The sequence below is a fragment of the Oikopleura dioica genome, chromosome 2, assembly GCF_907165135.1.
Source record: "Oikopleura dioica chromosome 2, OKI2018_I68_1.0, whole genome shotgun sequence".
Classification (NCBI taxonomy): domain Eukaryota; kingdom Metazoa; phylum Chordata; class Appendicularia; order Copelata; family Oikopleuridae; genus Oikopleura; species Oikopleura dioica.
Window position 1 is genome coordinate 14883083 of NC_137292.1, and position 16078 is coordinate 14899160.

General features: G+C 39.3%; 1 protein-coding gene across 1 annotated transcript; it reads left to right on the top strand.

Moving 5' to 3' along the window:
- The first annotated feature begins 9774 nt into the window (after positions 1 to 9774).
- LOC145699438 (uncharacterized) lies at positions 9775 to 10627 on the top strand. The gene is made up of 2 exons (XM_081776711.1): positions 9775 to 9912; positions 10099 to 10627. The coding sequence occupies exons 1-2, from the start codon at positions 9796 to 9798 to the stop codon at positions 10393 to 10395; spliced, it is 414 nt and encodes a 137-aa protein (XP_081632837.1). The 5' UTR covers positions 9775 to 9795; the 3' UTR covers positions 10396 to 10627.
- Positions 10628 to 16078: the final 5451 nt, after the last annotated feature.

The following is a 16078-nucleotide window of genomic DNA, read 5'->3' on the forward strand; positions in this document are numbered from 1 at the left end:
TTGCGAACAGCGCGGTTACTGTTGGCCTGGTCGTTGCCGTGATGAAAAGAGCGGTCAAGTGTACACGAGACTTGATTTACCTCAAAGAAGCGCTCAAGTTTTTGAAAAACTATGAGCGGCGCGTTGTACGCGTCTTTGGGTCGTGACTTTACTAGCAGAAGTCCATCAGCAACAATTCGGTTGGTCCAAGCAGAAGTAGCGGTGTTGGCGGGAGATGTTGTGATTGCGCGCGGCAGTTGGCGGAATCAGCAACGGCAACGGTTGTTTTTGCCTTGGCGCGCGAAATTTGGGCCAAGTTGACTGTGGTCCGGCGGTCGACACGTCAGCAAACAGTCGAAAACAAGGTCGTCTAGGTCCAGAGTTGAGCGGCAGAATTCCAGTTTAGCTTAACTTGGCGGCAGAATCGATGAAGTCGAAACAAGTACCTGCGTTGACCCCGAGTAATAAACTGATCAAGTTTATTTACTCCGTCAGGGGCTTTGTGGTGAGCAAATTCAGGCAGTTCCGAGGTAAAAATCACCGTTCGTGGCGGAGCAAGTATCAGCAGAAATCCAGCGGTTCAAAGGTCTCCAGAAGTCTCCCAGATCGCGTAGTGGCCGAGTGAAACCAGGCGATCGAGCGTGTTACTTATCGTGAAGTAGTCCAGTGTCCGGCGAAAGCAATGAGCACATCTGTTGTCACCAGTTGATAGGTCAAGAATGCCTCCACTCTATTGTGGTCCTGCTCTGCTCTCTAGTCTAACTGTAGCCTCTAGATAACACAGAAAAGGGTAGTTTAGGTGTTGTATTCAAGTTAGGTGAACACGGACTTGTACACTGAATTGTGTTATGGTTGCACAGACTGAACGCAGTGGAAAAGCGGCGGGCGCCTCCAGATCTCTATCAGATCTAACGGCTTCTTGCTGACCTAACAAATCTTTTATTTAATGAACGCTTTTATTGATGGTTTTACAGTTTTATTCACAAAAGAAAAATCGAAGATGAAATTAAAACGAACTCTGCTGATGGATTTGCTCAATTTTAATCAATCCGGTTTTGATTTCCGACATAAAGAAAGATTGAAAATTTTGGACTGGAGGAAGAACGTTTTGAGCAGCGACAGGAAAGAAAAAATCTGTTCACAGAATGTGACGCAGACCTCCGCAGCGCGGAAGAAAACTTCCGAAAGATGCAAGAAAGTCGTTTCAAAGGAGATTTATCGGAAAGAACTTTTTCGAAGCATGTTTCTGGTTTTCGACGAGAATATTCGAAAAAACGCGAAAGACAGAATTTTTGCAACCTGCGAAGAAAACCTGAGTCAGGGTCCTAGAAGAGCTTTGATGAAAGCCGCAACAATTAGGGTTAGGGTTTGGGTTGATAATTTAACCTTTGATCAAACCGTTTCGCGGCTTCTTTTAAAAAGCCGCTACGCGACTTTCACCAAAGCTCTTCAAGGACCCTGACTCAGGTTTTCTTAGCAGGCTGCCGAGTCTAGTCTTGCATTTTGTTCTAAATAATTTGTCGCAAACTCAAATTTTCGCCAAAAGAAAAGGAAATGATCGTGGAGTAATTTGCCTGTCGATTTTCCGCTGTGGCGATGCTTTTTTACATAATTATGACATAAAACGAACTCAGAGATCCGAGTTCTTTCGGAGTTTACAAGGTCAAAACGTTTTTGAGTTCGTTTTTTTGCAATTACTAATTAGTAAGTAGTTGCCACTTGTCTAAAAAACGGCGACTGGAGCAAAACTGCGGTTAACTTAATTTAGGGTTTTAAAGCTAAATGGCATTATTTATGAAAACAGGCCCTCTAATTTCTGGCGATAAAACCACTCCTACGAAGAGCTTATCCTCCCCGCCGGAATCTTTTTCGCACGTTGAGCCCCTCTCGGAAGATCTATCCCAAGTAATCGCTTCTTCGCAATTCTGGATTAAAAACACTCTATGTTTCCACCATCACACCAATTGCCTAATTTCAAAATAAAATTAACGGTTCATCCATAAATACCAAATTTCTCTCCTTGTAACCTACTAATATTAAGGCGATTTTACAGGCATTACTTCTGGGAGGCCTTTATTTTAACGGTTTTTCAATCTTCAAGCGGGTGACCATTTTAACAGATCTTTGAAGCCCAAAAAAAATCCGATAAAATGGTGACCTTCTTGAAGAATGTTGGCACTGCTAACATTGGCAACCTGTGTGGAAACCTGAGTCAGGGTTCTGAGATACACGCCGTTTAATTAAAGGTATTTCAGGACCCTGACTCAGGTTTCTACACAGATTTCTGGGAGCAGGAGCGAGCAAAAGTTCAAAAAAAAAAAGAATTCTTTTTTCTTCAACTTTTTAAGTTTCGTTCCAATAGCATTTGTTTACCCCTGCCCAAAAGAGCGATTAAATTCATTTAGGGAAGGGTTTCTTCCCTGTTTTTATATTTAGAGCAGCTGATTGCGGTTTCTGAAAAAGAGTCTTGTTTTGCGAAAACAAAAGTAGTCGCATCTCAAGCGGAGAAGTCGTTAGTGAGCCTCGTCATCTGGGATGTTGGTCCAAACAGTGCCTGCCCCTCTCTCCCAAAAGTAAAATATTTTACCAACAAGGCGCCATGTTTTCTCCTATCAACCACGCGGTCGGTTTTCCGTTCAACATCGAGAGTATTCCCAAATATCGAGGGAAATTATACGCTGTACTAATTTTTAGATACGTAAGTTAAGAGCGGCTTAAAGTTCACGCAAATTGGGTTACCTCAAAGTCAAACCACTCAAAAACTTGATTATACATTTTGAAAAGAGCTTGAAATAAAGGAATGAATATACAGTAAGATTTCAAGGCATCAGAGAAATAGGCGACTGGGCTCGTTATCTTGTGTAGAAAGCCTGAGCCAGGGTCTAAGAGAATTTTAAAGAAAAGCCGCGCAGCGGCTTTTTCAAAAACAAAGCCGCGAAGCGGCTTCCCAAAATTATTTTTCTAGGCAGATTTCAAATTCTTATGAAGCCGCTTTGCGGCTTTGTTTTTAAAAAAACGGCTGCGCGGCTTTTCTTTTAAGTTTTCTTAGACCCTGGCTCAGGTTTTCTACACAGTTTGCCGACCCAGTATCTGACTGTATTTGCGACTAGAAAACTTTGAAGATTACCGTTGGTTGTTGGATCAATTCATAAATTTTCGCGAATTGGGATGGATAAATGCTGGACTGTTGCAAACATTCCGCGGATATTTGCAAATGCCTTCCGCGCGATCCGAACAGATCCACCGCTTTTCCGACTGGTCAATTAATGGCTGATCCCGTCTTCCCGTCGGATTAAGCTCGCCACGTTAGATTTGCTCAGAGTAAAGGAGGCGCCGCCCGTTTTCTGCTAATTTTACGCGGTCTAAAAAGCCCACCACCGGGCTTCTCATACTTTCCACCGTAAAAACTCAAATAAATAAAGCTTCATTCAGCCATTTCGACAGCTTGAATTCGAGTTCACAGGAATAAATGTCGTTCAAGAGAAAATCTCGCGTCTTTTTGATTCTTCGTTTTTTCTAAATAAGCATCTGGCGACCGGCGGTTTTGTCTCTTGGCATTATTCGATTTGTGGTTTGCTTCGGAAAGCTGTTTCTGCCGGAATAAATAATTCGATCATATTCTCCGCCGCCGAATCCTCAACAGATTTTTAGAGCGATCGAGCCTGAGCTCCATCATATGAAGAACAGTGGCCGTTTTGGAGAAGGTGCCAATTGTGTCCATTTCCTTTCCAAATAGAGCACGATACTCCAATCGTAGATAAGATAACAGTTACTTCTGGACGAGATAAAACGGCAAGTGGTGGTTTCTCTATCGTGCCACCAAAAAACCTGAGGACAAGATGCTAAACCCGTCTGTGACCATCTATCTAAACTGTTTACCTTGATGAGTTAACCCTTTGCACGTAGATTTATCGTTAAGGGTGTCAACAGCGATCGAATATACGATCAAAAATCATGGTAAACTTGAGATGTTAACTGTTCGAAATTTGGACACCAAGCGTTTCTCGGTCAAATACCGGTGAAAGCAGACTCAAATCCGGGGTTACGCCACCACTACGACCCTCAAAGCTTGTGATTGGTCGATGGACAAAAGATGTCTCTAGGGGTGGCGACATGCTTGAAATCCTGGGCAAGGGCTTGCTCTCACTGGTATATTGAGCTGTTGATTTTTGTCAATTTTTTTCTCAAGAGTTCCAAAAATAACTTCATCTACCTTTTGCGGAAATTCCTTGATCGTCGATCGATGTAGATTTGCATGCAGACAACTCAAAATGGAATTAAACAGCATATCTAAAAGATAAACTACGTAGCTAGTTTGCCTCTAAAGTGAGTGGAACGTGTTATTTGAAGATCCAAGATAATCTTGCAGGCGGAATCGTTCACCGTGTGCAATCGCATCATCTTCTAGCTGGGGTAAATCACCGAAGCCAAAATGTCACACGACCTAGTTCCCATGTCCACACAATTCTTCCGTTCCAGATAATGCGGAAGTCAGGAATACTAAAAACGTATTTTTCGATTCAAATCCGATGCTGACATTTAAATTTGTATAAATTCAAATCCGGTTTTCTGACTGGCTTTTTCCTAAGGGTCAATAAAGCAAAGTCCTTCGTCCTGAGTTTACGGGGATCAATAAGGGTGTCACTATGTTAACATTTTTTGTCAAAAACCCGAACCCAAATCCCAACCCGTGTTTCAAACTGAGATAAAACCTGTGTAGAGAACCTGAGTCAGATTCTTGAGAGTTTAAATAAGGGATGACTACATAAAACTGAATGGTCTAAAATCGCTTTGATCTTTGACCAAGGAAAAACACAAGAAAGAAAGTAGTGATAGACTTTTCAGAATCCAATTAGGATTACTGGTGAAATAAGGGTGGATTGATGTTTGTGGAGCAACGTTATAGATTTTATTCATAAATCTCACATCGAAATGATTCCGTTCAGGAGACAGGTATGTAGTGGAACGCCTTTTCGAGGGCTTTTCGGAGATGGCGAAAATTAATTAATCTCAAGAGTTTTAACTCAAGCCATCAGCGAATTTCAAAATCAAACTTTTTTAATCTTCAAAGTGAAAATTGAATAAGGGTCCACCAATTTTTCAATAAGTCTAAATTATGATTTAATTATAATTTTCATAATTTTATAAAATCGACCAGCTGGAGCCTTGATAATTCATAAGCTTTAGATAATTACGAGCAATTACTGATGATTATTTTCGCTCATTTTTGTTTTGCATAAACTCAATTTATATTTGTCCAACAAATTGTCCTTTTTTTTCTGGGCCGGTATTTTTCTAATTTGAACAGCACAAATTGGCTACTTTGTTTTTGCGTTTGTCGATTAAAGGCGTTGTTTTTTATCAGAACTGGTTGGGTACCAGAAGTGTGGCCAGAGCGGAGCCACTTTCGATAAAGAAGAACGCGAGTTTTTCTTTTTTGGTGAATACGTTTTTCGCAAAAGCTGACGAAATCACGAATAAATGTGTTGAAAGTTTACCGCCGCCCAAACACAACGGATAAATTGTTTTTAAAACATCGATTAATATTTTATATATTCATGAGTAGCGATCGCCGCAGCACAGAATTGCGGAATTTATGCAACAGAGCTGCAGGGAGATTTCAAAACAACTTTATCAAAGAATATTTATCGGAAAAGAAATCATGGTAATTAATCAAATGAAGCTCCTCCTTTTCAAAATTAGATTTTGAACTTTGCGAGTTTCAAAACTTGGCTATGTCTGCACTAAAAAGCGAGAATATACTATTAAAAACTGCGGTCACGATCCAGTGTAAATACCTGAGTCAGGATCCTGAAATAACCTTCGCTTAGCGGCTTCGTTTCTAAAAAGCTTTTTAAAGTTTGGCGAAGGCTTTTTATACAGGCTGCCAAGCCTATTCCTCATGAGACTCATTATAATTGTCTCCAAGACTCCAAACTGGTCTCAGAAACTGTAAATAGAGTGAAGCAAAAAAACGAAGAGCAAATATCACCCAGTCCATTTCTCGCGAATTTTACGTGATTTTTACGTTCATATTTTTTCGGAAGCAAAGATGGGATTTATTTTTAGCAGCTGCCGAAAAGGAAGCAAAGAGCAAGAAACCGACAATAACCATGAAAAGCAAGACAATCCGGGGGAGCAAAACAAGAGCTTTCAAGAAACGAATGAAAAGAGGTTGGATACAGAAACGGATGTGAAAGTTCCAGAAAAAACTGTCAACCCACAGCAAATAGAAAACATTGATCAAATCGAAATAGGAGGCGAGCCAGATATCCCTTCTATGAATGATGAAAACTGACAAATTTCTGCAATAAAAATTTGTTGAAAGAACACTCGAGAATGAATTGAGCATGCTTCATGCAAGAGTAGCAAAAAAGAAAGTTGTTTGTTGCAAATGCAACTTGCTGGAGCGTTGTTTGCTCCAACGTGCCTGCTTATGCTCGACTTTAGTAATTCTGCGTTGCGCAATGGGCAGAACGCGCGGCGGAAATCTATAAATTGCCATGGCATTTTTCAGCCGCGTGAACAGCTTATGCACTAGGTTTGGGGCTGACGTCAGAAATGGACATTTGTGGCATCCGTTTAACTGTGAATAATTATTTATTCTATGGTGACGAACAAAGCACGGAAAACAGCTCAGCTTCAACATAGGATTTTTCCCTTTTCTGTCAATAATTGGCAGCGGGGCTCGACAACGAGTGCTAAAAACCCTGAGTCAGGATCTTTTTGAAATTCATCGTTCAGGGGGACGACGAGAATCGGGATTTCCGTGACGAAAAATGCGGGAAAACCTGATTTGATAGGCTAAATCTGACTTTCTTGGTGGATAGAAAAGGGTTGAAAAAATAAGGCGACGAAAACTAGAAAAAAATTTGACCAGAAAAAGTCGGTCAAAAATGCCGGCAAAGTAGGGCCATTTTCCCGAAAATGCACCAAAAATGGTCATTTTTTTTACAATTTTGTTCATTTCACCCCCTAAATCTAATTTTTATCAAATGATTTTAGGCTCAACAGATTCGAGAGGATCTGTAGATTCCAAAAATATAAGATTCATATCCAGACTATGCGTATAAGCGAAATTACGATCACCCCTGAAAAAATTCTCGTCGACCCCCCCTTAATGTATCATAAATTTTGAAGATAAATTTTGAAGTAGCGGCTTTAATTATAAAAAAGCCGCTACGCGGCTTTTCGTAAAAGATTTCTCAAAACCCTGACTCAGATTTTTAGCACAAGTTATCGTGCTCACCTGTGTAGAAACCTGTGTCAGGGTCACTCAAAACTCTAATTCGTCGTGGACACAGGTTTCTACACAAGTTGCTGAGCCCATATTAGCTTAGTAATTACGGTATTAATAATAAAGCAGAATGAGTTAAAATCAATTTCGAAAAAAACTCGAAGGTCATTAATTTTCCCCCAAACTCAGAAATCTCCCACCACAAATATTAGAAAGCAAAGTTCGTTAAGGAGAAGGGTGTCGGTTAAAAATAGCGCGTTTAGGTTCTCGCCGTAATAGATTCATTCCCCTAATTCTGATTTAATTTCCGACCCGTCGTGGCTCTGTTTAGAACGGAAGCAAATCGCCGAAAAAATATCTCAAAATATTTCGCTCAGGCCGAGAACCGTACACAAGCAATTAAGTATTTAGCTTGGCTGAACGATAAATAGTAGCTTACGAAGTGAATATGTCAAGAAACAGCTAATAATTTGATTAATGGAGCTCAATTTTCAGAAAAATCTTTTTAAAAAGTTATCATAGTGACCTCCTTATTTTGCCGTATTTATTTTAGGGCAATTATTTTTCATAGGACAAAATAAACACTTCAACTATCTTTTGAGCGGATATGAACAAGGGTACAAGTATAATTATTTGTTTTCCGTTAACTCTACGAGAAGCCCGCTTCAAACTTTGATCTTACTGCATTGACGCCCTTAAGAATCTGATCTCCCTTTTTATCTGCTCGAAAACCTGTGTAGAAACCTGAGTCAGGGTCCCAAAAGAGTGTCAATCAAAAGCCGCTATTGATTCTTTTAGCTCTCTTCTAAACCCTGACTCAGGTTTCTACACAGGTTTTCAAGAGAGAAGAGAATCCGAGAGTTGTGAAATCTGCGATGAGATCCTTTTCTTTGTCACTCTTCAGTCGGAAGTCCATATTTAGCAGCCCGAAAGCGGCCTTTTGGCAGGTAACGATCTTCAGCTGGGTAATTCTTCTGCCGGACTGGTCCGTCTTCCATAATCTCAAACTGATTTTCTTTTAGAAATTTTCTCCCCGCTTTTTTCCGTATTTTCTCCAAGGTTCAGCACCAAGGTGATTCCGAATTCGTTGCATAAGAATAATCAAAATTCGAATAATTTGATTGAGTAATCGCCATTTAAATGAAGTGGATCTTTTCTTTGAAGCTAAATCACTACTTCAACTCTTCGAATTTGTCTCAAAACAGGATTTACATATTGGCAAAGCATTGTATGGCGCTTACCGCTTTTTTGGAACAGAGCTTTGCAAACAAATCTGAGCAGGATTAATTATGCCAAATGGACATTTGTTAATTTATGCTTGAAAATTGAAGAATAAGCTGAGCTGGATTTTTTCGGTATTTGATCATTCAGCTATTTTAGCAAAAATATTTCGCTGATTTTTAAAAGAAGCAAAACGTGAAAGCCGTCAGAAAATGATGATCGGTAGCTGGGATTTCATCAAAATTTATCTGATAAGCGTCGGAAGCCGTGTCAGCCGGTGCACAAGCTCAATTCACAAAATCGGCCAACTAAGATATCCCTTTACTTATAAATTATTCACGTTCCTAGAAAATTGAACCAGGGAAGACTTTTCAAGGATTTTCTGATGTAATTTTTTGATGAGGAAATTGAGGAATTTATCAGTTCGAAAAATAAAAAGAAGAGTTCAAATTCTAAGATCGCCAAACCCGAATGTAAATTTGCTTTTCTGAAAGAAAAAAGGCAGACATGCATGTAACTTGTAAGTAAACTTCGTGATCTGTTATGAAACTGAAAAGCTTTATTTACTCAGAATCTTCTATAGACTATCTTCTATAGAATGACCTTCAGTAGGATGGTTGCAATAAATATTGCAACTCTGGCCAGACTGGTCACCCTTGCCAGTCTGGTAACCCTTGCCAGACTTCCCCCTAATTTCCTTGTCTAGCTAGGTTAGGGTTAGGGTTAGGCACTGGGCAAATGACAGGACAAACTCAGACCAGGGGGAAAGTCTAGGGTTAGTTAGGATTACTGAAGGCAGACTTATTGTTTACACTCCTTCAGTAGAGTGACTCTACTAGAGTCTTTACTGTATATAATATACAGTATATTCTACAGTGTAAAAGTCACTCTTAAGGATTCATTCTCTCTTGAGTTCTGACTTTTGAAGGTACAGTTTAACCTGTCGTAGTATGAACGAGTTTTTACAGGAATTATTCATCCAATTATTTTCGAAAAGAGATACAGAAATAGTCTTATTAACGAGAGAAGCTAGTCGAAATGATTTTGATGATATTCAAAAACTACGTTCTTCTTGATAACCTTCGAAATACTCCGAAATCTTATCGTTTTTCTTCAAGAAAAGCTCGTAGAAAGCACACGTTTCGAAGATCAAATTTAACAACTTGCTTGAAACTTTCTTTATTGCTCAAATACGCATACGACCCTCGGTAACCTGCAAAGACGAGTGCACTGTTAGATCCAGACAGGGTCACTTCTGTTTGCTTTTCAGTCTACATGCCACGATAAAAGCAAGCTTTCACTCTCTTCAACTCTTCATTTGACTTTAAAAATCAAAGAAAAAAAGAAACTTTTGAAAGATGAAATTTTTCGGACTTCTTGCTCTCTATGCTCAGGCTAACGGCGAAAACAAATTTCAAGATGTAGCTGATGACATCAAGAATGTGCTTGACATCACACTTGACAATGTTCAAAAGGTAACTTTTTAGAGAAATAGTTTTGTAATTGAGACAAGTTTGTTTTGAGCTCAGAAAAACCTGTTTTTTTCGCACAGTTCCAATTCTGAACTAGATTTTTTCTAACTCAGGTGTCTTCACAGGCTTCTGAGCCTAACTTTGATTTTTTTCGAGGAAAAAGACCTTCTTTTGAAATTTTCTTTAAAGATCTCCGAGAAGCTCGGCAGCCTCGATCTTCCTCAAATCGACATCCCCGAAGTGACCAACTACAAATACGAAGCTCCCGAAATCAAAATCCCCGACGTCGCCAACTTCAAATACGAGGCACCAAAGATCGAGATCCCCAGCGTCGCCAACTACCAGTACAACGCTCCCGACATCAAAATCCCCGACGTGGCCAACTACAAGTACGAAGCTCCCGAGATCAAGATCCCCGACGTCGCCAACTACAAATTCGACGATTCGGAGATCAAATCCAAGTTTGACAGAAACGACTTCAACTAAAAAAAATTTCGCCTCTAGAACTCAATCGACTTTCGATCATCATTCTGGAAAAAATCCACTTCCAAAAGTCGAAGAAGTCTCTGAGACATTTGAAGACGACATTTTAGAAGAAATTTATTATTTTGACGATGAAGATTTTGGCCAGAACGATGAGCGGAAAGAATCGAGTTTTGAGTTTTACAGCTTTGATGATTTGAAATTACTGATAGCTGATTTTTCTGACAAGTTTTGGAAATAAAAAAAAACAGAAAAGAAAGAAAAATTTAGAGCACCTTAGTTTGTGTTAGTCTAACGGCGACGGTGGTAGTTTATTGAATTACATATTCGACATTTATGCTCATTTTTAGAGTAGCGCCACGCACCGCCGTCACGTTTTTTTAACACCTTTTAAAACACAAATGCATTTGCATCTTTTTCATTCTCTCGCAAGAAAAAGAATGCACGGTGAAATTTCATGGTCTGAGAGGTGAAGCAACAGTACTGCTTTAGTAGCCTATAGAAATAGTTGCGAAGGCAACTGCAGGTTAGGAACCGCATAATCGGAGAATTAGCCAGATTTAAGTCTGTTGCCAAAATTGAATCAAAAAGCGGCTTAATGATTGTAACGTTCACTTTTTGCGGTTGCTGATTTCCGAGTACTAAGCAACATTTGAAAAGTAGAAAAGCTTCAAAAGACCGGTTTTCGCAACTTTTTTTCAATCAATCAAAAATCTGTCTACGAGATTTTAGCCAATCAGGTTTCAGAAAGAAATACTGTCGAAAAAAACCCTAACCCTAACCCTAACCATACTCATTACCCCATAATTTTTTGGCAATAAAAAGCCCAGTAAAGGCGATTTTTGATTCGAAAAAGGAGTTGACTTTTCAAAATACCGTAAAAAGGTTGTGATAATTAGAAGCCTCATCGTCGTAAATTAGCATCCCACTCAATTCTGCTCAAATACCTTTCTCTTCCCATAGTTGACACGTCTTCGGAATGGATGTCCTTAACCTGTGAGAATCTACTTATTTCTACCTTACGCATTATAATTATTTTTCTTCATTTTTTCGTGAGAAAGAAATTCTGAAATTAATTGAATTTTCGAAACCGCTGGAATTTTTATTGAGCGATTAAGGGTGTATGTAGTCAATTTCTAAAGTAGGCTTGGTCAGCTGAGCCATTTTGACCATGGTATAGTATTTGAAATTTGCAGTAGTTTCTTTTTGAACAGGACATTCTTGCGGCTTCCTCGCGGCATAATTCTGAAGAATATTTTTATACAATTCTGATTTACTGTTTCGCACCTGTCGCTCGAGATCTGGGATACAGTCTGAATGCAGGTAGCGATCGCACCAACCGAGCCTGAACAGCGTTGCAAATTTGCTGAGCTGAGTGAGCTGAGCTGGCTGAGTGAGCTGAGCAGTCGCTCAGCTCAGTGATTTTGGAAAATGATCTGATCTGCTCAGCTCAGCTCAGCTCAGACAATTATCACTTAGCTCAGCTCAGCTCAATAATTTGAATACAATTTTACTACCAAAAACAGTAAAAACAGCTCAGCTCAGCTCAACTCTCTAAAACAAAAGGTCTGCTCAGCTCAGCTCAGTAACCTCCGAAATAGGCCAGCTCAGCTCAGCTCAGCTCAGAGAAATTTTTACTCAGGTCAGCTCCGCTCAGCTCAGAAAAATTAATCAAAATTTGCAACTCTGAGCCTGAAGATTATAAAAATGGGGGTGCCATTGGATTTTTAATTTTTATTCATAACCCTAACCCTAACCCTAACCCTAACCCTAACCCTAACTGATATTAGGGGCAAGATTTTATTTTTGTTTTTTTTGAAAAAGTTTGATTCGACAAATCTTCCAAGGTCGATTTACGAAGTTCGCTCGGTTTTAAAGACAGCACGTTAGTTTTGGTTTGTCGATGGATCCAAAATGTTGACCGAGGACGGTTTTCCGGATTCAATCAGATTTGCTCGGGAGGTCATCAGATTTGTCTCACCAAACCAAAATTAATCGCCGCGACCAGCCATGCTCTTCTTGCGGCTTTGACAATTTAAATAGCTCAGCCAAATTGACTTCCGTGAACGGCTTTCTAATTAATGGAATCAGCACGTTGGCTTTGTTAGACAGGCTTTTCCTGTTTTTCAATATACAGTCATGTCTTTTACCGAAATTTTATTGAAAAAAATTTCAACTGAAATCGTCAATTATCATCTAAAATCGTTTTTCATGAAGATTTTTTTTTGATAAATTTCTTAAAATAATCAAATCGAAAGAAATTACTTTAATACTTTCCTGTAAGAAACCTGGACTAATCAAATCAAGGCGGCAAGATAAGAAATCCAAAAGACTTGAGAGGAAGAAATAAGTACAGGCACGTAACCAGAGTCAGCAAGAACAAAGTACCCTGGTCATTTTCAATATTGAGGGACATTCTTTTTCATATTCGCATATCACCTTTTCCCGCCGCTGGACAGCGAAGGAGGGTTTTTAAATTTCGAAGGAAGCAATCCTCCATTTAAATTTTTGCTTATTTTCACGTACACGCGCTGCCAAAATGTGAATGTTTTTGCAAGCGCAGGATTTCCGTAACGAATAAAGTGATTCGGGCTAATTTCTTTCGTGTCTTGCGTCATCTGGATTATCGTAAAGGTGGCCTCGTTCTGGTACAGTGATTTTTAACCGTAAAAAAGAAGAAACTGGCCTCGGCAACCTATTTTGAAAACCTGAGTCAGGGATTTGGGAGAGCTCTGATGGAAGCCGCGTAGCGGCTTTCTAAGAATGAAGCCGCATAGCGGCTTCGCCAAACCAGGGCTGGATAATTTGAAATCAACACAAATCTCAACACCCATATTTTCGGAATTTGGCAATCCTGATTGGTCAATAAGGCCGTTTTTGGGTGTTGAGATTTGTGTTGATTTCAAATTATCCAGCCCTGGTTTTGGCGAAGCCGCTATGCGGCTTCATTTTTAGAAAGCCGCTACGCGGCTTCCATCAGAGCTCTTGCAGAACCCGGACTCAAGTTTTCTACATTTTTGCCCAGGGTTAAAAATTCAGATGTGTCGAGAAAATGCTGTGATTTGAAATAGAAATGTAAATTTGATGGACCCTTTTAGGCAGAGAAATTAATCTCTTCAGATTTTTTATTCAAAAATTCATCAAGCTCGTTATCTCAATAAAAAGTTCATATCTGCCAGATTCTTGTTCAGCCTCAGGGAAACAGATGCAGTAATTAATAAGCGTTTAAATTGAACTGGAATACTTTCAATGCTTTATAAATTTTTGGCCGCAGCTGTCCGCTTTAGCCACCACAGGCGGCTGTGTTCAATCTCAAACAACAAAATAAAGAGACAAGCGTAAGCCGCATACAATTATCGTTTCCAGCACGTTGTATCGTAATATTCGAGGGGGAAATTTATTTTACTTTTGTCAAAGCAGCGTAATTTTAATTTTGGTAAAACTTTTCAAATAAAATATTTTTTGTGAGATTTTTCGATGATTTTAATTAGAGGTGGCGTCTGGAATCGACAAAAAATATCGAAAAATTTTCAACCAATCAGAACCCTGGATTCGGCAAACCGGCCAATCAGCAGCCGAGTAGCCGCCCACGCAAAATTTGTCGAAATTTTTAGTCGGTTCCAGACATCACCCCGTTAATTGGTCTAATTACTTAAGGGTATCCCAATTGTAATGAAATCCATAAGTTCCCAGAGGGCAAAAGTTAGGGTTAGGGTTAGGGTTGGTCTTTTTGCAAACCTGTCCTTTTCGCGATTAAACCAGCAGCAGTAGATATTGAACACAACTTGTTAAAACAATTTAGTAATTTGCCATCTTACAATTAAAATGAAAAACTGGCTTACTTAGTGTCTTCATGGAAATTTTTCAACAAGTCTCAAGACATGAGACTCTTGAATACTTCAAATTCGCTCAAGTTAAAAATTTCACGCCCCTTGTCAGGATCAGCAAGAGAAAGAATACGAACATTCCAATCTTGGTCGGGCAATCATAATGTGAATTAACCTCTTACAGCAGTTTTACAGAAATTTGTCTAATTTTTTTAACTTAAAATTTTTCTCATATTTGCTAGTAAAGATGAAAAATAGGGTCCGCATTTTAACGGAAAATTTTCTGTCCTAGATCCTTTTTTTAACGGATTTCTTCAGGTCTTTCCGAGATAGTCGCCATTTTAATGGATATTTTTAGCCCCAGGCAAATATCCATTAAAATGGCGACCCTCTTAACAAAAAATAAATCCGTTAAAAAGGGGCAGAGTAATTTCCTCTTCAAAATAAGAGCTCCTATTTTATGCCCTCCCTTTGAAATTCCAGTTTCAGTACCATGTGGGCGGTGAACTTGTTCTATCATAATCGGCGGAATCATTCTTTTCTCTTTCTTTTTTTTTCCTTCGTAGTTGAGGAAGAGAGTAATTGAATTGGAAAGCGATTAGTATCGGGTAGTTATCAATCAAGAAGCTCATCAAAAATGAGTGCACTGCTGTGTTGTTCCTTGCGCCCTGCTCGTTGATTTCAGTCCCCTTTTTTCGATTCGCGAAAAGAAGAAAGTTCGAAAGATTTTTCCAAGTTTCGCTTGAAAAGTGTTGGATTTCACTCTTGAGTCGTTGGAAAACGTTGTTGCGTGATCTAAGAGAGCCGCGTAATCGTTGTTGATCCTCTGGCCTTGGAAAACACGGGAAAGCAGTTCCAGTGTAACAATTCAAGCTTCCTTCGGTAATTCTGCCTCTCTCCAAATCTCCACCGGCTTTCTACTGCCCCGGAATGGACTGAAACCGAAAACGACTCACGTGAGAAAAGTGAACGATTCAGCTCTTACACGTTCACAGGAACTTTGTAACTCGATTTCGACAGACTATGGATCAAAACTTCGGTAACAAAGAACTGTTGCTTATTTCATTCTTCAACACATTTTTTATTAAAAAGAAAATTAAAAGATCTCCATCTCTTCTCGTCTTGCTTTTTCTCGACTTCTTCTTCTGCAGATCGCGATTAAAATAAAAATGAGTAGACTTGAAAGCCCTAAAATTGCACCAAGCAAAATCATCGTCAGGTCAATTTTTTCTCAAAGAAAGGCATGAAAATCCTGCTTTCTTTTATGGATCTACTGTTTGCGCAATTCCCTCATAATGAGCTTGTTCGAGAATAGATCACAAAAAGGGAAATCTTAAACAAATTAAACGATCTCTTCTTTATTGTTGAACTAAAAAGGAAGTTCCTAGAACTCGAAAATCAACTGAAGAAAATCTTTATCTGACCAAGGACTTATACATAACTCTATGGTGTAAGCACCCTTAGGAATAAACCTCATGAAGTTTAAGGCGGAAGGGAATTAAGAGCAACGTTGGATTCTAAGAAATATTGAAAGGCTTGTTCATCAAAAATCTTAAATTTATTATTTTTATTATTTTGAAGAAAATTAAGTCTTCTTTTTCAATACTGAGCTCAAATTGGTGATTTCAAATCACTTATTTGCCTTAAAAATTTCCAACTTTTTAGCAAAAACAGTATTTTACTTATATAACTTCTTTTAATAGAATCAGGGTTCGAAATCGCCTAGGCGAATTCGCCTAAAAGCTAGGCTAGGCTAGGCTAGGCGAATTCGCCTTGCTGCCTAGCTAGGCGAGGACTCTTGAAATTTCGCCTAGCCTAGCCTAGCCTAGTCTCATACTGGTGCCTTAGGCGAAGCTAGG